Source organism: Ruditapes philippinarum, unplaced genomic scaffold (assembly GCF_026571515.1).
Source record: "Ruditapes philippinarum isolate M1 unplaced genomic scaffold, ASM2657151v2 ctg2053_1_1_1_1, whole genome shotgun sequence".
Taxonomy (NCBI): Eukaryota; Metazoa; Mollusca; class Bivalvia; order Venerida; family Veneridae; genus Ruditapes; species Ruditapes philippinarum.
The window spans coordinates 18,737-42,542 of record NW_026866502.1 but is presented as its reverse complement, the minus strand read 5'-3'; the positions used below and the strand labels follow the sequence as shown (position 1 = coordinate 42,542).

The 23,806-nt window shown below is 31.5% G+C and overlaps 1 protein-coding gene across 1 annotated transcript; it reads right to left on the bottom strand.

Moving 5' to 3' along the window:
• Positions 1-170: 170 nt before the first annotated feature.
• Positions 171-20,776, bottom strand: LOC132732674 (zinc transporter ZIP13-like). Its single transcript, XM_060719147.1, has 8 exons — positions 20,575-20,776; positions 19,740-19,849; positions 17,843-18,199; positions 14,935-15,024; positions 13,677-13,790; positions 11,987-12,056; positions 3,214-3,313; positions 171-2,706 (listed from the first exon to the last, which is right to left on the bottom strand). The coding sequence occupies exons 1-8, from the start codon at positions 20,774-20,776 to the stop codon at positions 2,634-2,636; spliced, it is 1,116 nt and encodes a 371-aa protein (XP_060575130.1). The 3' UTR covers positions 171-2,633.
• Between the last annotated feature and the right edge of the window lie 3,030 nt (positions 20,777-23,806).

The window sequence follows — 23,806 nt, the reverse complement described above, 5'->3', positions numbered from 1 at the left end:
ACATTATAATCATTGACATATATAAAGAATACGTTTTCCTTACAAATGTACATCAGTAAATCAAAGGAAGAAGAGAATACACATCAAACATCAGGATGGTTTATAACTGGTTTATTCTAGGATCTACCGGTTTCGGTCTTTCAAGACCTTCACCAGGATACCCTATGTACACCAGAACATAACAATAATAAAATATTTTGATTATCTATGAGTATCCTGGCCAGTAATCAACATTATAAATATCCATGTTGTCTGGTCTGGTCTGGTCTGGCACTGTTTGCTATTCTCTCAGTACTTACTTTCAAAATTTCAAAAAAAAATATAAATGATATTGTCTACATTGAAAGGACAAATCCATTTAAATTATCTAGCTGAGTGTTAATAATAAAATAATACTCAACAGATATAAGTGCATGAAGAAATGACTTCATTTGCAGGCAGCAAAAATAACAATTTCAAATAAACATTGAATATCCTGTCAATAGATAATAACTTTCTATTTAATATTCCACAAGAAATGGTTTCTACATTAAAATTAAAACTATCTATGATATGACTGACTGATTAAAATATTGTACATTACAAATCAATGTCATGGAATCTATATATAACAAGTATATTGTCCTAAAAATGAATTATTCGTCACTAATCATTATTGTGTTTAAAAAAGGCAACATCATATTAGAAATGGATTCTACATTAAAATCAATATAACGTTAGAAATGGATCCTACATAAAATTGCAGTATTATGTTAGAAACAGATTTTACATTAATATCAATATTTCATAAAAAAATGGGTTCCTACATAAAATTGCAGTACATGTATTTCGTTATAAAATTGATAATTTGTTAAAAAAAGTGGATTCAACACTAAAAAAAGAACATTTATGTTAACATTGGATTATAAAAAATGTTAAATACAATCAATGTAATAAATAGTGATATCAAAGACTCAACATAATTAATGGATATAAAATTATCACAACGATGGATTTCTATTTAAGTATATTTTACTGCAAGAGATCTCATCAGAACAATGTCATCAATACTAATACATTCACTAATGCAAAAAAATGCAATTTTTGTGTTTATGCCTGATATGTTTTTAATGCAATCATTTATGTTTATGTTTTTAAAAGGATTTCAAAATACTTAAAGGCCCATTATGCCTCAAAAACGCCTTTATTTGTATTTCTCAAAAGCTTTTTAATTTTGGTATACTTTTACAGTATCCAAAAAGTTACTCATTGTCAATTAGACAATTACCTTACCCATCTTTTTCTTTCTGTTGTGTTTTGGTAATAGGTACAGTTATAGTGAATTAATATTTTATATGTTAGTCAAAATACTACTTTGATTACATTTTGCTACTTTTTTAACAAATTATTTAACATTTATCAAGGATCTAAAACCAAGCATCATTCTCTAAAACCATTATTTGAACATTATCAAATTCATGTTTGCCTTTTCTAGAGAAGTAAAAATCTATTTGTTTCTGATGCATTATGTGCCTTTAAGAAGAAAAAAATCGGAACACTTTACAACAAAGAAACATTTGTGTAAAATGAAATACAATGTACTGTCAGTCAATTGGCAAAATCTGTCAGTTAATTGGCTTAAGTAATTCAAGATGCATTTACAATTTAAGCTGTAACATTTAGGCCTTTAAATAATATACATTTATATTTTTTAATAGCACCAGTAAAGTTCTTTTAAAAAAGGTCAATATGTGTCACATAGCTTTACCTTCAAAAACTTCAGACAAATTATTTGGCAATTACTAAAAAAAAATACTTTCATAATTAAGATTTCTACATACAAAAATATAAATTCATATCAATATAACATATAAAGTAAAAACTTTATTATGTTCTAATCTTGATTAAAAGATTTAGTTCCTAAAATTTCACAAAAACAAGAAATTAAGTTCTGTCATTATGATAAAAAATATGTTTAAAAATGGTCAATCTAACTGGGCACCTGATAATATAAGAATGATAAGATAATTTTAGCATGTTATAATGTTGCAGTGATATAACTCATTCATTCCACAGAGATTCTGCATTCTGTGTGATATGATAGTTATTGAGCCACGCCATGACAAAACCAACCTAGTGCGTTTGCGACCAGCATGGATCCAGACCAGCCTGCACGTCCGCGCAGTCTGATCAGGATCCATGCTGTTCGCTTACAAACCCTATTGCAAGTAGAGAAACTGATAGCAAACAGCATGGATCCTGATCAGACACACTATGTTGGTTATGTCATGGCGTAGCTCAATTATTTATAAAGTCTCTACAAGATTACTATGACCACTTCTACATCCTTACACAATCAATGATTATGTGTGTGTCATCTTAATTAAAACCAACACCATTTTCCTGTCCTGGAATTGAACAACTAGTATTTCTGTATTAACTTATCTTCTGTAACAGAGGGTTACTTTAGAGGAAAAAAATATCCATGACATATCAAGTAAAATGTCATCATGAAAGATTCCATGTAAAACGCCTGCAAAACTTGTTCTTACAACCTATGCTTGATTTAGATACACCATGCCACATCAAGTGTAATCTTAACTATATTATATTTTCACTTCTCTTGTCCACTGAACATACCAACGATCTCTGCATTAATGTACACACGATACTAGATACATGGACCCTATACCAGCTAGCAAACTCAATATCTGCTTGCTTGACTCCCTGAAATATATTATAGAACATCTGTTATAAAAACATTAACATTGTTTTGTTCTGTTATATCTAAAGCACAAATTTGTTATAATTATTAAGCTCTTAAACACCAGGTACTTTTAGAAACTTATGAATACACAGAAAAGAACATGTTTGTTTTTTAACAAAATGACTGACACCTATAACAGCTAAATACCATTTTAATAACATAATTAGCTGACTTGTTCTTTATTTTTTATTTTTTTTTGGTTGGGTTTTACCTTATACCAACACAATATTGGTCATATTGCAACTTCCAAACTTAACTGGTGGAGGAAGACCTCAGGTGCCCTTCCATGCATTATTTCATGCACAAACAGGCACCAAACTAGAACCATCAACATTCCGTAAGCTATCTGGATAGCTTCCTGACATGAAAAAATCTAAAGTCCCTATCGGGATTCAAACCCACAGTGTTGAGGGGCAAGTGGTTTGAAGTCAACTACCTTAACCACTCAGCTATAGATGTGTACTTACTTTGGATGGATTTCCTCGAGTAGATCAGGTACAACAGTGACCAGGGCTATATATATAAAACCTCCTGATGTAAAAGGTAGTATCCATACAGTACTTTCACCTGTATAACCGTAAAACAAGGTAATTATATAACAATGTTTATATGGTAAATAAAAAAAAAGAAACTTTAATTCCTGTGATCCACACAGAACAAAAATTGTAAACATAAATTAATAACATAACCATTGCTTAATAAATATGTTTATTTTTTCTAGGTTTTTTTTACTGATGCTTAATGTTATTGATTAAACATCTATTCCTCAAACAAATACTGAACACTGTATAAATTGTAACAGCAAATCTTACAAACATTTTATGCGCAAGATTTACAATTAAACATGTTAAAGTAGATGATTAATTTTTATTACCCCTCACTTTTTTCGTAATGCTAATTTCCGAATTACGGACAGGGCGGACCGTGAGACAGGGCGGACCGTACCAGGGCGGACCGTGACTCGAGACTAGGCGGACCATATTTTGGGACAGGGCGGACCGTCACTCGAGACGAGGCGGACCGTGATTTAAAAAAAGTATTTATATGTGGATTAATGTAATAAAAGTATTAAATCATTGATGTTTTTGTTCTTCGTATAATATTTCAATGCAAATATATAAATAAAAGTAAAAATATAAAATAAGTTTTACAAGTTCATGTGCTGAATGGACGATGTAATTAAGACAAAACACGAAACACTTATCATATAAACTAGATTACAGTAGTAATATAAAAAGTATGATAATTAACTTTATTGTTCCAGAAAGCCTGTGACATACCTATGATCTACAAACTAGTGAAAGAATTCAAACTTAGAAGAATTCGACAAAGTCCACAAGAACCATACGAAGCTATGGAAAGAATATTCCAATAAGACTCTTTCAACAAAGAAATTTCTAGACAGTAGTGCCAGACTTTACGGTCCTTTATAAGGAAAGAAGTGCTGTGTGTGTATATATAAATATATATATATACATTGTATATGAATGTTCAATGTACGTGAATATATTTGAATTGTTACATGTTCATCATTTCGTTTCCGTATATCTGTATCTTATATCATGTCATGTCATTTTATCTTGTATTGGTATTGTAAATTATTACTAAATAATGTGTCTCTTCTAGTGATGTAAAATGTGTATATAAACTCGTCATTCGTCATCACTGTGTGTATTGTAATACAAACTGTAAGTCTTTGATGTGTCTTATTGTTTAATAAATTCTATTTCAGTGTACTTTTTATTTCATGTGTCTGTGCTTATTATGTAAATTTTAATAAAATAATTTTGTTCTTTAAATATGTCACTTCATTTTGTGTTATTGTGATGTATTGCAAATAATTTTAATGTGATGTAATTCGTTATCATTGTTATTTATTGTTAGCGTCTTATGCAAACAATGACATTGTAATATCCCGATAATTGGTTAATTATCACCTGCGTAAGTCGACGCAGTTACAAATAATTTCTTGAAAAAAAGTATTAAACTACTCTAAAATATATGTTATGTTACATAGAAGGGTTTAGATTGAAATATTATAAAGAAAACCAAAATCATCCATAATTAAATACTTTAAATACTTTTTAAAATCACGGTCCGCCGCGTCTCGAGTGACAGTGTCCATTCAGCAAATTAATAATCTATTACACATGAACTTTTAAAACTTCTTTTATATTTTTACTTTTATATTTTCATTGAAATATTAATACAAAGAACAAAAACATCAATAATTTAATACTTTTGTTACATTAATCCACATATAAATATTTTTTTTAAATCACGGTCCGCCTCGTCTCGAGTGACGGTCCGCCCTGTCGGATTTTTGCATGGAATCAATGCACAATATATTTTTCTATTACAATTTACTATATACAGATCCCCAATTAACCGCTAATTAATGTTTTAAAGCCCGAAAGTAAGAAATCACCCAGGTCCGAAAGATGAGACCGTCATGACATGTACATTGTAAGCTGGTATTTACGCTTGAAATATATCAACAAAGAGATCAAACGGGTCGAACTCACATGCAAACAACTGGATTTTACATACTTTTAAATAGTTATATCCTCCAGGAGTGGCACTAAGTCCTATGTGCCCGTATTTTAAGAAAAATTCTACATGTATAAGGTAATTCCTAAATCGAAAGTGTTCTCCCACAACACGTGCTTGGTTCCCTGTTCCGCTCTTTGTCAATGTATGTAAAACGGAAGCCGGAGAATACTTCCGGTAGGAATTACCTTCTAAAAATATCGTCTACATGTAGGATATTTCTTTAAATACAGGCTCATAGGACTAAGTTCGACTCGTGGAGGATAAAACCATTTAAAAGTATGTAAAATCCAGTTGTTTGCATGTGTGTTCGACCCGTTTGATCTCATTGTTGATGTATTTCAAGCGTAAATAGCAGGTTACAATGGGTACGGGGTAGACAGACGTTTCACTATTGAGACGGTTCACACCAAGACGGTTCACACCAAGACGTTTCACTGCCAAATGGGAGTGAAACGTCTTGAAGACGTTTCACTACCTTTTTATACCAAAATTATTTTGATACTTGTGATATACTTAAATAGACCTAAAATATTGAATTGAACTGAAATAGACCTTAAATTTAATAAAAATAAATAAAAAGGGGGATTTCACTTTTTTGTCAATGACTTAAAACTTGGTACTTTAAGTTCTATCATTTCAGTTATCTTATCTTCTTTATTGTTGTTTTGAAATAAGGTGTTTCCTATTCTTTGATCTATATGTGCAATTATTACATTATTTCACTTAAAGAAAAAATACTTTTGATTGAAATAACACTTTAATATAACTAACTATTTGATCTTTTGTAAACATGGACTCAATAGGCAAATTTAATTTAAAGCATAACAATCTTGTGACAACAATTAGCTTTGAGTAACATGTTTTTTGTTGTTATTTTTAAACATGGGATAAAAAATTGTTAAATTATTTAATGCTAGTATAGTGCTTTTGCGATACATGTCAAAAATTTTAATGGCCATTGAAATCAGAAATATCTTCAATTAAATTAGAAGCATTGGGACTTTTTCAATATCTGTCATGTATAATCGTTTTTTGTGACAAAATTTCAAAAAAAGTTGTCAAAAAATATTTAAATGGCCCAATAAACAACTGATTAGTAAACTGTTGATGCTTTAAGTGCAGTGTTTATACAACTGATTTAATAGTGGTGTCAAACTGTTTGTCTCAGTGTTTATACAACTAATTAGGCGATGAGATAACACCACAATTACTTAAGTTTGTTTAATGGCTACTGTTTAATAAATTGTTGAAGAAAATAATTTAAAAAAAATAATTTATGTTATACACATGTTTCGCATTTCATTGTTTAAGACTTACAAAAAATAATCATTATATTCATTATAATGAAAATAATCATAACATTATATAATATATTAAATATATTGATATTTTTTATTGTTTGAATAATATTAGATACTTTACTGGTGTTGATTTCAATATTTATATTGATACTTATAATATGTCTTTATTGTTCTTTCCATGTTATTCGATTCGATTTTTTTTTAATAAATAGAATTTTCTCATGTTGTTACACTTATAATAAAAGTGATATTTCAGTAATTAGTTTTTTAAATGAGTAATCTTCTAATAATTTGTATTAACAATACCATTGAAATCAACAAAATGAAATATTAAATTGAATTTCCTTTTTACACTGTTTGTTTTTAATGAAATTAAAATTTGTTAACTTTCCTAGTAAACATCTCTTAAAAATTGGGAGTGAAACGTCCATACAATTGACAAAATGGGAGTGAAACGTCTAGGTGTGAACCGTCTTGGGAGTGAAACGTCTCAATAGTGAAACGTCTTGGGAGTGAAACGTCTGACATTCGTTACAATGTACATGTCATGACGGTCTCATCTTTCGGACCTGAGTGATTTCTTACTTTCGGGCTTTAAAACATTAACTAGTGGTTAATTGGGGATCTGTAAATAGTAAATTGTAATAGAAAAATATATTGTGCATTGATTCCATGCAAAAATCCGACGATATTACCGCCCGGTGAAAAATTTTAACACAGATAACCGGCGTACCCATAATTTTCGTACCTGAATGTTGCATACCTTGTCTATAATAATATAACAGTGAAAAAAATTTTTTTTTTTTTTTTTTTTTTTTTAATATATTGATATTTTATTGTATAAATAACAAGGTCAAACACATTTTAGGTCAAATCAATGCCACTAGCACCTGTGATAGGTAACAGTATAAAATCTGGTCACGTGGTCTATTTTCTAAATAAAATGAATTAAAATGGCCGCCATTTCTTTCTCGATTCATTCTTATTTTCGACGATAGGGCATCGCCGAAGTAACTATTACTCTGATAAAATTTAGTTCTTTGCAACCTAGAGTCCCTTTCGCGTATTAAATATCTTTTTGTTGAATAGTCAACAGGAAACATCCGTTTTCAACGGAAGTAATTGTAATGTAAATAATTTTGTGTGAAACTGGAACATGCAGACAATTAAAGCATGCAACAAAGGATAATTTAACAATTTTAACCAGTGAAACGTTACAGATACAGTAGAGTTGGTGGACAGACATCTGTAGGATATCATCGTTATTATCTAAATGCACTTTGTCAAAAACTATGCGAAGAATATTCTGGATGCAGAAGGATCAGATTTCACAGATCATGACCTTATAAATGGGTAAGTGTTTTGTTTTCTGAACAAAACACAGCTTATTTTATGTTTATGACTGGTAGATATCATCACTTGCCTAAGGAATAAAAGAAAAACATCTTCTCAAGTAGGCCTACAGTGCACTTAAAACTTGCAAGGTAAGGACAGTTTAGTTATTGCTTCTCTTGGCTTATTTTTGTTACAGTTAGATTTAGTTGAGAAATTCAGATCATCACAGTATTTGTTCGGGGTAATAAAATAAATAACACACGGGTTTGTGGGTAACAGTAAAAATATCATCCCTCGTATAAATACTGTTACCCTCGGCTACGCCTCGGCTAACAGTATTTTCCTCGGGATGATATTTTTACTGTTACCCACAAACCCATGTGTTATTTATATAATGTTACACTAGTTACTTCCCTTGCACTGAATATCTAAACATTCAATTAAAGGAGAATTCATAGCACAAAAGGAGTACAAGTAGAGATTTTGATGCTAAAGCATCAAGTCGCCGGTTAGAAAAATGATTGTATTATCATAAATATAAGAAAATATAAGTTTAATGGTTCAGGTATAAAAATAAGAGGAACAATGAGTTGAGTAATGTTTGCCACTGAGGCTTGTAAGGCAGGTGCTATGCTGGTAATTCATATTGTAATTATACTTTATACATATACCGTTGTACCATACATTGAAATCCGTATAGGTTACAAGTTCAGATTCAGATAATTTACGACAAATAATTACCGATCATCGAATAATTGCAAAGTGACTATGAAAATATATATGTTTAATTATTACATGAAACAATACAATTTTACTGTAAAAGTGTTGTACATCATGATTATGTGCTATAGAAAAAATATATAATTTAGTTGAAATCAATACACGTATTCCAATCGTTACATACAAATTATAAAATTAACGTTTAAGTGTCTTTCAATGCGATAAACTATCAACACAAAGATAGTTTATTATTTTTTTCTATGTATCTAATACGATTCCGGACCCCTGACGTCATACCGTTTTGGAAACCTGCGTGACGGAAACCGACGGAATATACCGAAATCAACGATTACCATTATATATTTCAATAATGTGCCTCTTAAGCATAACATTATTTTGGGATGTTCAACATAAACTAAACAATTGAACTTTCTTGTCGAATGTTTGACAGAAAGGGCCAAGTTAAACCCTTTACCAAGAAGAAAGGAAAAGGTTTTGAAAATGTATTTTTAATGTAAACAGGTTTCTCCAATGATATAAAGTATGAGCCTGATTAATGAAAAATAACTTATGAAATTATCTGTACAAAATTACAATGATTTACATCTTATCAGTTACCACCATTAACAAGTTACCTGTCTTATCAGCAATCTGTAACTATTTATAGATTTTATAACGATATACAACATATATAAACATGTAGTCACGTGATTCTTACGAAAGACCAGGGAGCATTTGTTTATAATTAGATAAAATAATGTAATATAAAAGGTCTCATAAAAAATAAACAACCAAATAATTCTGAAGTGTCATTTCAAATATCATTCATGATTTATATATTATAAAATAGCAATGCTTGACACACAGAAAAAAGTAAACGTATCTCTAATATTCAATGACTGATCCTTGGGGATACGTTATTGATTCATTTTATGAAAATTGTAATGTTGATTTTTAAGACGTCAATATGTGCATATTTCATTCCACTGAGCAAAGTTATCATATGTTTGATTTTTTGTGATTACTAAAAAATAATTGTTGTCTTTAATTGTTCAATGATTGATATGCTTTTATTTTCAGATTTTAAGGGCTTCTCCTACCATAGGTATAATATTAAACTATTACAAATATAGTCGCCGGTTTCTACCGGCGACTAATGATACCATTAACATCATTCAAGTAACCACAAATGATTGACACTCAAATTTTCCAGCTGAATATCATCAATGTATCAATCATATGCATGAAGGTAGTAAATTAATGTAGCATTCAGTGCCAGCAAGCACCAGTTAATATATCTATCATTTGTAATCGCAGCTAATAGTGAGGAAATGGCTTCGATACCAGTAATTTGCCCATGCAGGGACCACTCTTTATCACATGGCCCTAAACTACTTTTTATTGCTTACATGACATTCACATAGCAGTGCTGAGAAGGTAGAAACAGCTTATCCCTGTACCCAATCAGAAGTTGAGGTTACAAATATTTTATGTATTATTGCACCTTTTTAAAGGACAGTTATTATTGCACCTTTTCAAAGGACAGTAATATCAGATGACCCAAACTCTCTCAATAACGACCATAAAAATATCAATACCAGTAAGTGAAACAGTCGGTCTTTCTTCACTTTCTGATATTTTGTCACACGAGTTTATATGACATTGAAATAACAGCCAATTTTTTTCCCCTGTAGATAGTTATTATTTAAGTACTTATAACATAATAAATATTGTTTAATACAGGTTATAAATTAAGCAAAAAATTGAGTATGCAAATAAAGTGCACTATATGACATTCATTAATCATAAAGCAATACATGTTGTTTTTTTTTGTTGACATTTAGGGGAGACTGGGGTACTCTGGGACATGGGGCACTGCGGGACAATGGGATTTTTGATAGCTTTTGTTCTTTGATTTAAACCTGATTTATGCAGATGATTGATATTGTCAAGCTTTTTTCCCTTCAAAAGTTTCATAGCAGCAAATTGAGTAAAAATCAGTCTGGAGAGTACAATGCACTTTTTACCTTCCAAAGTGAAATTCTAGAAAATTCCTATATAGCTTTCAAATTCTTCTACATTGAATACTTATTTGTATCATATTAGTAAATGATAATGTGCTAAACATTGCCTTTATTTTATGATTTGAAATAAATCTTGGTTTGGTTGTCTTTTTAAATTATTGTCACATAAAAATGGTGGGGGTGGTCGGGGTACTCTGGGACAACACTCTTTTGGATTAGACTTTCATGTGTATCAAACTCAAATTGACCTTTGATCTTTTATGACCTTGACCGTTAGATTATTGCACTTTCACTGATTTTGCCATAATTGATTGTAACTTGGTAATTAATAAATGAATTATCTTAATGTTTTGGCAAAACAAAATTTTGGACAGGATAAACTGACCTTGACCTTTGAATGACCTCGACCGTCATGGCCATATTATTGAATTTTGATTGTCATATTTTGTCATTATGGAAGAATTTGATTCATATTTGGACAAAACAACACTTGTGATCAAAGAAACATATGGAATAATTTAGATTTGTTCTTGACCTTTAAATGACAATGAAAGTCAAATGAATGAATTTAGATTATATTTTCCTAACTTTGTCATTCATTAATATGGCAATGATTCATGCTTGGACAAAACAAGTGTGACTTTACGCACCTATCAAAATTAAAATAAAAATAGAGAAATTTCAATAGAATTCTTGCAGAAAGCCCAAAACAGCAAAATTGAAAATGTTGCAGGCTCAGTTTGATTTCAAGCCTGTTCATAAACAGTAATGGAAAGTGCAATTAACCGCCCCTCCCCTGCCCCCACCGGCTTAAGCAGAATTCCACATTTTACGTGCACTGGAACATCTAGATTTTTGAAACAACCGCAGATTTTCAATTCCAGTAATAATTTTGTTTCAATGAAATTATACATGTTGTCGTACGTACCCAAGCATGTCCCACTGTACCATATATGGTGTCCCAGAGTACCCCTAGCTCGGGGTACTCTGGGACATTTTAATGACCGTATTCTAATGTATATCTCCAAGTCAACTTAATTTTTTTAGGTTCAGTAAGTTATCTGCTACATCCAGTACATATTGTCCTTTTCATCCACGAAAGAAAGCATCAATCCTTAAGATATGTTAAGTTGGAGATTGAAAATTATGATTTTTGTCCCAGAGTGCCCCAGTCTCCCCTAGTTGTACATGATCAATGGTAATGTTGTACATAAAATACAATATCTTTACTTATTTCATTATCTGGCCAACTCAGCACAATGTCATGTTGTAAAGTAAACTTGACAACAAATAAATAAATAGATTACCAGCATCCCAGGCGGAGTCTGCTGTAAGGGCTGTTAATGCACCAATCACACCACTAGCAGCTGTACATATCTGTTATATAGTTCAATCAATATATTATAATTATGATCTTATTCTTTCTTTTATATAAATATGATATAAATGACGGTCTTAATCAATCAACCCTTGACCTGCTTGTGGCAATAGTTCTACCTATGCAATCAGTGTAGAGCAAGATCAACTGGTACATCTGTGCTGTTTTATTATGGTCTGCACTTTTCACTAATCAGTCAGTAATTATTTTAAATTTTCCCTAATAATGATGAATGGTTCTGTCCAGAATGAAACAGGGACAAGTCCATTTGGGAAATACAGTGTGGTAAGGAATAAAAAGCTATTGAATAATTTACAGCATTTTATAAAATAAGAACATTTATATCATAGTTGAACAGCTATTATATATCTATTTATGGCTATCTTTCTGTATTGTTCCCATGGTTCACTTTTGCAACAGTCTAATCAAATAGAAGTATTGTATTATGGAATGAGCCCAAAATATATATTCATTCTAGTACTATACCATAGTCTGAATATACAAGACTAGTATACAGTTGAATAAATCTGACAATGAACATTAGTATGTTTACATGTATCTGTATATTTAAAACATACACTAGGTACAATTAATATAAAATCAAATATCTTATTAGCGCTGCAATGATTCAAGTTCCATACACTTTGATTTGACTTCAGTTATTGCCCTCTCAGTTATCTCATATACCATCTTGATTATCTTACAGCAGGAAAAATACTCAGTTTCTAGGTAAATTTTTTTTAAACAGCTGATTTTGTATTTAAGAATAGTTTTAAATTGGCAATAAATGGTTCATTAATTTATCATATAACTTTGTATGTTAATAATAGAATAAGTGTAATATAAATATAGGGAAATAGAGTATTAAACTTTAAAAATATAGAGTGATGGCCAGGTGTGTGTACATGTCAAGATAGTGGTAGATAATAATGACCAAATCTTACATAAATCTGACATAAATCAGTGTATGTTAAAATTTCACATGTTAAGTTTAAAAACTACCTATCCTACCTAGAAGCAATATCTTAGTACATTTAAACTTATATACAAACTTACATCTAACATGCCCATGTAAAAACATAGCAATCTTATATCCTCAAATATTCTCAAATATTCAAGGATGACAAGGGAATGATAAATAGATCTGCCCGTTTCCAATAAGTTAACATCATTTTAAAATTCAAATTTGGGGAAAATACTTTAAATAGTTTAGGTAGAAATACTTTTTTGCATGTTTGATATGAATTATGGGAGAATTTATTATTATCATCATGACCTAGTCTGCTTATTTCAATATGTTGACGTTCCTTTTGGCAGGGTTCAATCACAGTACTCTTCATTACATCAGTTAGAAAATCTTTAAAACTTCTTAAAAATAAAAAATAATATCTGAAAATAATGAACTTAAAATCATCTTAAAACATTATTCAACCACTAAAAAGAGACTCATACCCCAATATAAACTGATTCTATGTAACCAATGTTAAATACTAAAACAAAGGGAGGAGCTGTGGATCACCTTGAAAAAATATGACAAAAAAAATAAAACCTGAACAATTTGTTTTTGGACATTGATTTGTTGGTCCAATAACATATGTATGTTGTTATTGTGGATTTACCTGAGCTTTAGCAGCTTTCCATCGGTCAAACCCTGACCGTAGTAATATGGCAAAATCCCCGACTTCATGTGGCACCTCGTGTAATAATATTGCTAATAATGTCACACAGCCAACCTAAAATGATACAACATAAATTACTTACATAACTTCATTCATTCATAAGAAACAAATAATGTTTCTATTTGTTTTTTTTTCTTAAAAACATTCTAATAATACAATGTTGATTCAAATTGAGAACTAAAATTAGTTCTCCAATAAAATACAATACATCTGTGCATTTTAGATCTATCAAATAAGAACAGCAAGCCTGAGCTTTAACAACCAATTTTACCAATAACAGACATTTTTGAATAAAAAATATGGATTTAATTCTTTAAAAAAAAACTTTCTTTAAACACACATCAGAACAATCAGGAAACATGGTTAGTTATACATAATTAAGGCAAGTTAGATTATTTATCTCATCTCATAAAGATATGTTATACTGGAAATGTCTATCATTTTATTGTTTTGACAGTTAATAAACAAACATGCTTATAATAAATTGGACAAGGCAAAATCTACATCCTCATTAAAAAGTAGACACATAAAATAGTTGATTGTTGATTATGTTTAATATCTTTTTAATGAGTACATCAGTAAAAATGAGGTAAAAAACTAAAGAAATAACATAAAATCATACTACTTTGGTCTTAATTTTTCATGTTTTTACATTGTATTATTGTTTTATTATTTCTTGTACATTATATGTATCACAATTTACTGCCTATATCTTTATTTTTGATCAGTAAGTCACAGTTTGATGAAGATATATCCTGGTACAGTAAAATCATTGATCTGCTTAATGAACCATTTTAGCCTGCAGGTATTTTTTGTTGTGTACATACATGTAAACAAAATTTGCTCCTGTAATGTGATTTTTATCAACATCATAGCTTTTTATGTGTGGATGTGGATTATTCAAAGTTTAGCTAATTATTGTTATGAGCACTTATTTATTAACATTGCTGTTACATTTCAAAAATCATCGACAAAAAAGTAACTTCTATTCTTCACCGTTACTCAATATCATATCTTATCCAGATTTAATTGTCCCAGATATGGTATAAAATATTAAGTAATTCTTACATGTATGGAAATACCTATTTCATCCATAAACTTAATGCCTTTTGAACACAAGGTTTTGAACATGAAAGCAATAAATAATCAAGAAAAAAACAACACATTTATATTTATCAAGGGGGACTACTCTGCTTACCTTGCTGTTCACAAGGAAACCTCCAGCCACTGCTAGGCCATGTGTAAAATTATCTATCACATTTGCTGCTAAATTTAGATATCCACTGACCTGAAAATAAGACACAACATTTAAATCATCGCAAATCATCTCGAATTATCTAGTCTGCAGTATAATACATATAATAAAGTGATTGCTGAACACAACACAAATCAAATGCTAAAATTATATTATAATAAAGTAAAATACTGGCTCTGTTGTGCAAAAAGTAGTTCAGTTGGAGAGGATATGATATTTTGAAGAGAACACATTGCTATTTTCCACTAAATTGTTACCATGTGCTCAAATTAATCTTCATATAAAATCCCCATAAATTTTAATTATTCGAACTTCTCACATTTAAAGGCAATAAAATTAAATTTTGATTACAGTGACAAGAACCTTCTCGCGATCTATTCACACAGTGCAGTTTAACATGTATGAAAAAGTGTTAATTAAATTTATCCAGAGAAAGAAAACAATACCTATCAAATAAGAAAATTAGATGCCATTATGCTAATCACATGTCTGCACAACATACATGTACATACATCTTCAGAAATTTAATCCTTTAATCTCAGCTACATTTGTACATTATGAACTTGCCCATTTCAAATTATTTTCAAACCATACTTAAATTTCTAAAGCAATCAACAATATAGAGTCTGGTTAGACTCTATATAGAATGCTAGCTTGTCAAGCTCTATACTGGTGACATACAGTCCAGGGTTCGTACAGACATCCAATGCCAAAATTCAAGGACTTTTTCAGCACTATTTAAGCACGTTTTCCCATTTTTCAAGCACATTTGTTGCACATATACCGACATAATCTTCAACCTAAGATGGATAGTTTATTTTCCTTTTTTTGATGAATTCCCATTTTCAGCACATTTTCAGCAAATTTAAGGACTTTTCAAGAGTAATCAAATAAGCACTTATTTACATTTTTAAGCACTCTTTAAGACAGGGACTCAATTTTAGGCACTTTTTAAGACTGTTAAAACTTGATATTTCAATGTTGTTTGAGAATGTGTAATTTGAGCCGTGTCACAACAAAACCAACATAATGGGTTTGCGACCAGCATGGATCCAGACCAGCCTGCGCATCCGCGCAGTCTGATCAGGATCCATGCTGTTCGCTATCAGTTTCTCTACTTGTAATAGACTTGTTAAGCGAACAGCATGGATCCTGATCAGACTGTGCGGATGCGCAGGCTGGTCTGGATCCATGCTGGTCGCAAACCCATTATGTTGGTTTTGTCGTGACGCTGCTCATTTGATATTTGGAAGTCAGAGTCTGTAGTCTCTTACATGGAAGCCACATTATTCAGGTAAAGAACGATTAAACATGTTGTCATGGTTCAGAACTGTTCATATTTAGGAAAGAACATTTGTTAGCGGCCCAATAGCTTAGTACATTGTAGGTAAAGCCATGAAATGGTATTCTGAGGGTCCTGGGTTCGAGTTTCGGTCAGGCTGCTTATTTTTCTCACCCTGTGACAATGACATTTTAGAAGTCAGAAGCCAACATAAAGATTAAAGACTCCAAGATCACAATAAACTTGCTACAAAACGTACATCAAGAAGTGGACTGTCATTACGTGATAAACTTACACAAAACAACAGGCCAGATTGTACAAACTATCTCTAAACAAACAACTAATTGTTGTGTTTTTCAGTTGTAATCAAAATTTACAGTTTATACTCTTTCAATGATTGTTTCTTCTTTTTTCACATTTGACCTGGGAGCACTTGTATGTAGGTCATTAAAGATTAAAATTTTCTCTAATTGACAACATTTTATCTCCAAATTCTTATAAGTGATTACATATCACTATTTAATATATAGATATATGTATATATGAAGATAAAGTTCACTGACTTGATTGCCCTTTATAGAATATCAATGTGAAGTATTTATGTAATACAGCTCAATATTTCATATTTATTATCTATTCTCATTATTAAGTACATGTGTTACAAAACTATAATGCAAATACTAGAGAGTTGACAATAAAGATAAAACTATGAAAGTTCATTTTCCTTTAGTACTACATTCATGCCCTTTAATCACCTAAATGTAACATTGGAAATATATACTTGCACATATTTTTTCTGATGATGTTGAAGTGACACTGATACATTTATGGTTATATTACACACAATCAATTTTTAGAAATATCTGTCTATATATTAAATGGAAAAAAATTCATGACAATACATAAATATTATGTTTTCTTGATAAGTGACTTGGTGCCAAAACTGGAAAATATAGTCATCCCTTTCTTTGACATCAACACCTGACCATGTCCTTATGACCTTACAGCTATGACCTTATGACAATGACCTTACAACCATGACCTTATGGCAATGAACTTATGACCATGACCTTATGACAATGCCCTTACAACAATGACCTTATGGCAATGAACTTATGACAATGACCTTATGACCATGACCTTATGACAATGACCTTACAACAATGACCTTACGACCAAGACAAAGACCTAGCAGATGTGGTTTTTTTTTTAAACTCGCTACTTATTGTGTTGTACACATCGATGTTATAAAATATGAAATTAACATTGAACAAAGAAGTCATGACATAAGTCTTGACAAAAAATGTACAAAGCATTTTAGCTGGGTTCAAGTTAAACGTAACAGTAGGATAAATTTACATATTTGTTTAGGAAACTTTAAATGGCCAACTGAACCAATATATAAACATATGTGTTTGCATAAATTGTAATGAGCATTTACTGGTATATTGTTTGTACAAGTTGTTAAGATAAATACTTAACTACCATTGATTATCGTATTTGATATTTGAATAAAACACTTCAATAATTTACCACCAGCTATACTTAAAAATGTTTATATAAGCTTACCTTTATACTGGATGTCTGAGTATCATCTTTTTTGGCAAGTACAGCACCATTTGATTTACTTATATTGTTTTTTAATATATTATTTTGACCATTTTGATTATCAATTTTGTTTTCAACCTTTCCTCTGTGGTTATTTTTTGCACCAGACTTATTTACATGATTTTGCATATCTTCTTTATCGTTTTTATCACTATTACAATAACCAGTCTGATTCTGTTGGGTTCTCTGTCTGGTTCTGTTGGCAATGCAATCTGAATGAGTATTTATGGAACCAGTCAAGTCTTTCTGTAATGGCTGACACTGGTACTCAGCTTCATGTTGTTTTTCCTCTTCTGCTTCAGAACACTCATCTTGCAGCTGAAAATATCAGAAGCAAAGTTTTATATAGACTGAATTTATATTGTCCAAACTGAAGCAATATAATTATATATAATGAAATTACAGTACTGGACAGGCGAAACCCGCAAAAGTCGCGTTATGCCGCGAGTGTAGTCTATGGCGCGACGGGACATTACGCGGTAAAACATTGCCGCGTGCAAGTTCGCCAAATTTCATGGCAGTTCACGAAAATTCGCCGTGATGTATCGCCGTAATTTACGGCGAATCTACAGCAATATTTGTATTAGAAAGTACTACTTGGTCCCGCCCGAGGGCATATAGTAAAAACTTTGAAAAAAATCTTATAAATGTCATGTATATTTATTAATATTTAGCAATTGAACATGTTCAGTGTACAGCGTATTCATTTTGTATTCGAGAACAAAGCAATCAGCTGCTGGATGAAAATTAGTTAACAACAAAACGAGATTAAAATTACAAAATGTAATTGGAACTACATCAAAGAACGCATGATAACAAATTGTCCAATTGTTACTTTGATAATAATACAAATGTAATTAAAATCCGTTGTTTACTTTCGCACATATTCTATTTTTAGAACAATACAGTGCGACACTTATTACCGATTCACAGGTTCACAGGTGTAACTAATTATTACGTCTAATACGCTAATTATAATTGTTGAAAATTGTAAATGTTTTATCACTTAAATTGAGACTTTATTTACTTTCAATTTCACCAGTAAAAAATGTCAGGTGCATAAGATGAGTAGGTGATGAGTAGCAAGATGCAAGTTGATCGACAATAAAATAATTTACTTACAAAAAAATACAAGATTAACAAGATTTTCTTGATACAACTTCATGTAGATCTACTAATTAATTTTCATACATCATCATGTACATGTATATCATTTAAATACAAATGGTTTCAAGTTCATAGAGTACAACATGTATTTATTATACAAAGTAACATGTATTATTCCCGGCGAATCACGGCAACTGTTCACGGCAAAATCAACGCGAGTTGAATTCGCGGGAATTGTTTCAAGTTGCCGCAAAATCGCTCGCTTTATAAAGCATAAGGGTTCGCCCCGAATACGCGAATTGTGCGGGTTTCGCGTGTCCAGTACTGTAGGTGCTACAAATCGTGCAGAAAGCTCTTATGATTAAATATCAAGCATAACATGTTCAGTTTACATGTAAACCAGATCTTTCATGCACTTTGTAAATAAGTAAATGCACTAACACTGTAAATGCACTAAGTATAGGCCATATGGCGAGGTTCCAGCTTTACTGGTACAGGAAGACCTCAGGTGCCCTTAGTCCCTGCATTATTTCAGGGAAAAACAGGCACCTGAGTAGAACAACCAACGTTCTGTAATCTTTCTGGATAGCCTCCTGATATGAAATAATCCAAATTCACTGTCAGGATTCGAACCCACAGTGATGAGGGGCAAGTGGTTTGAAGTAAACGACCTTAACCACACCACCATGGATGCCCCAATATCATTTGATTGTAATCTGTTCAGGGATATAACAAAGATTAGTTGACTTACATGTTCAAATTCATCTTCTTTAGCAAACATTTTTTCTATGATAAGGAACGACATCATGCCAGTGATTACCCACAATCCAAGTTTTGTATGTTCATCATGACCACCACCAACTGTAATATATACATAATTAAATAACATTGTTTGTTTGTTTGTTTGTTTCATTTTACGCCTTTTTCAACAGTATTTCAGTCATATAGGCGGGTAGTTTCCTAACCATCGTTCCTGGAGAGTTGCACCAGTACTAGACTACCTTCCTCCGCGCTAAACTACCAAAGCATCTCCCGGGGATCGAACCCACGCCAGAGAGGTAACTGGATTAGAAGTCATCGACTCTAACCCCTCGACCACGGAGGCGGTATTTAAATAATATAATTATATAACATGTTTAATAATATTATATACTACTATAATATCCTAATATAAACATATATCAAGCTACTCTTACACAAGCATTGATTTACACATACAAAAAATTGAAGCTTTTAAATAATTAAATAGCTCTCATTTGCCCACTTAATGAATTTAACTATTTCATATAATTGTGCAAAATACTTTAAATGATGTCAACTACATATTTAAGTCAGAATGAGAATGCCAGTTGATGTACAAGAAAAGTAAGTTACTGTTACAAAGTTGAAATACAGTATACCACCTGGTACTATAAATTAAGATTTCACAATTATTTTTATTATTTGACATGAAGCCTGCTGTTAATTATTGAAAAATCTTAAACTATAAAAATCTAAAACTCAAAATTTGTCAGTAACAGTTTATACATTACCAAACAGTTGATTTAGATGTTAATTCATAACTTGTTAAATGTAATCTATCTTACCAGCATGTATATGTGCCCAGGCTTCCGGTAATAGATGAAGGAAGACATCACCGAGTAGTCCACCCACAGCAAAACTCAACAACAGTTTTAGACGCGCTGCAGCAGCTGAAATAATTAACACAACACTTACATAGAGAACCTGATAGAGAACAGCATGGATCCTGATCAATCTGCACGGATGCGCAAACTGGTTTGGATCCATGCTGGTCTCAAACGCTTTTTTTTGCAGGAATTTTAAGCAGTTTATAACTCTATAAATAACAACTTGTAAATGAACAATCAAAGAAAGATTTCTAAAAGAATGAATTTCCATTGACGATGTGTGAGATTCAGTATTTAATAATTATTGTGAATCTACAAATTATTATATAATACACTGATGCTTTATCATACAAAATGTAACACAAATTTGAGCCAGCAAATTCTGTCATTATACAGTACAAAACTGTTGTGTATTTTATGAGGTAGGTTTTCCATCAATTAATCATCTGTTACTGTTGCCAAAATATACTGTATGTCATAGAAATGGAACTACAATGTACAATACTTCTCTTTCTTGTCTAGAGACTTTACCACAAGACACAGTTTCCTGTATAATTTAGCTCTTTTTCAACAGCAATTTTTATTAATGAAAATATCAGTTTAGATTATTTTTCCAAAGGTATCATTGGTATCACTCCGTTTTTTTTATAATACGTCACTTTTCATTGGATAATTGTGACTTTGACTTTGATATAGTTTTATATAAATGGCTGCTGTCAATTTATGAAAAAATCTTACTTTTTTCTCTGAAAAATAATGCTTGTTCTATTAAAATTTGTTATAAAGATTGTTGACAGGTTATATGGCTGTATATAAATGCTTGTTTGCAATATAACCCTCACTCTGTGGCTCCAGCTGTATTGTCAAACAACTGTTTATATAGGGCCATATAACCTGTCAAAAATCTTTATTACTAATTATATATCTGGCATATTAAGTAGACAACGTCAGGTGTAAGAACCATATCCTATATAAGCTAATGGCAACAATGAAGGTGCCTTAGCAATTGATCTCAAGTGAAGACGGCTCTCAGTAAATGACATAAAGACAATTTTAATGCAGACCAATAGCTGTTGAAAACTTTTCCTTTGTAAGTATACTTTATCAAGGTAAGATGCCACTAATCAAACACTAACAGTGAAAAAACTTGCTGAACAAATTCCGAAAAACAATACAAATGTCTAACAGATTACCTTCACTTCTTATTACAAGTAGATAAAGACAAGTTTTATCTTAATGAAGGAATATATCTTGATTGTAACATCATGCTCATGTCAACATGTATATGATTATTAGTCACTGGAATCAGTGATTTTTTCTCACTTAATTGGGAAGAGACCTTAGCCTCTCAATTTTGGAAAAAAATATGTTTTAAAATTAATAATCTGAGAAGTGAAAAAGCTTGTTAAGTTCAGATTTTTGGGAAAACTGCCTAATTTTAAAGAAAATTTCAATTGGGAAGAGGCCTTTACAGGCCTCTGTTTATTATGTAAAGGCCTCAACAGACGGTAGGATTTAGCTGTACAGCACTAATTAGAGATAAGATGTACAATTTTCAAAGCTATACAACACTTGCATTCAGACGGTAATTCTACACTGTAAGAATCATCTGAGGTTCCCCTAAAAAGGATCCCTTTACATTGATCCTTTACATACTTTACTCACTAAATACTTTGTGGGAGGTCTATAAAAATCGGTACGACAAGATTTTCAAAATAGAACATGTCCTATCCCTTACATCTTGACACAAGGTTTCCAAAATCAAGAAATAGTACCCTTCACACACTAAGATTTGTCTGTACATCTTAAGGCCTCATGTTACAGACGGTAGGATTTTGAAGTACAACACCAATTAAAACTAAGATGTACAGACAAATCTTAATGTGTGAAGGGTATTATTTCTTGATTTCGGAAACCTTATGTCAAGATGTAAGGGATAGGACATGTTCTATTTTGAAAATCTTGTCGTACAGATTTTTATAGACCTCCCACAATGACAAGTAACAGATAACCAAATTATCTCCTGATAATGGGTGTAATGAATGAAATTCCAGAACAATTAGGGCTAAAAGGTAAACATAGTAGTAAGATGGGGTAAAAATGATGTTGAAAAACTCTTCAGGAGACCCAAAGTTGTGTTATGTTCGAATCCCAAATTATTCCGAAAATGATTATGTCACGGTATTGAATTGTTCTCTAATTAGGGGAGGGGAGGTAGTTTGTAGGCGACCAGATAGCTTAGACAGCAGAGCCGCAGTACGGTATTCCGAGGGTCCTAGGTTTGAGTCTCGGTCAGGCTTCACATTAAAAAAAAAAATATATATATTTTTTTTTTAAATGGAGGTTTTTCAATCATTACTCATGGCGAAAAAAGTATTTAGTGAGTATAGTATGTAAAGGATCAATGTAAAGGGATCCTTTTTAGGGGAAACCTCAGATGATTCTTACAGTGTAGAATTACCGTCTGAATGCAAGTGTTGTATAGCTTTGAAAATTGTACATCTTATCTCTAATTAGTGCTGTACAGCTAAATCCTACCGTCTGTTGAGGCCTTTAGTTTTAATTGGTGTTGTACTTCAAAATCCTACCGTCTGTTGAGGCCTTAAGGGTACTATGTAATATGATTGTACTATCATCTCTTGAAATTTACAAGAAAATCCTGAGTTTTTTTCATGAAAACAACAAAAGCTGTATTATACAAGCAAGAGTGCATTGTTTAGGGGCTGCAAAGTGTCTCTTGCTTCGCTTATAAAGACAAATTGTAGCTTAGAAATGCTTTCAATTTTATTCAGAAATCATTTGAGCCGCGTCATGGCAAAACCAACAAAGTGCGTTTGCGACCAGCATGGATCCAGACCAGCCTGCGCATCCGCGCAGTCTGATCAGGATCCATGATGTTCGCTTAACTGATAACAACAGCATGGACTCCATGCTGGTCGCAAACCCATTATGTTGGTTTTGTCGTGACGCGGCTCATTTGTTTTTGCCATTTGTTGCTGACAGTTTCCAAAAAGATACTCTGGTCATTCAATAATACCTGAATTATATTTTGCATTTGTTACCTACTGAGAAAAAGTACAGTTACAAACTTTACAAAAGTATGACAATGATGTTAAAGTACATAATGATTACACCAGGGTGAGAACATCAGCTCCCCCAGATGTATTTATATACTTATATAAAAGTGGCA

Bases quoted from the DNA above. Each gene is read 5' to 3' on its own strand.
- LOC132732674 (XM_060719147.1), bottom strand. From the start codon at position 20,776: ATGGATCCAAACCAGTTTGCGCATCCGTGCAGATTGATCAGGATCCAT. The intron at 15,025-17,842 runs GTAAGCTTATAT...TCTTATTTTCAG, and splicing joins CTCAGACATCCAGTATAAAG to GTCAGTGGATATCTAAATTT. The intron at 13,791-14,934 runs GTAAGCAGAGTA...GTATCATTTTAG, and splicing joins GTTTCCTTGTGAACAGCAAG to GTTGGCTGTGTGACATTATT.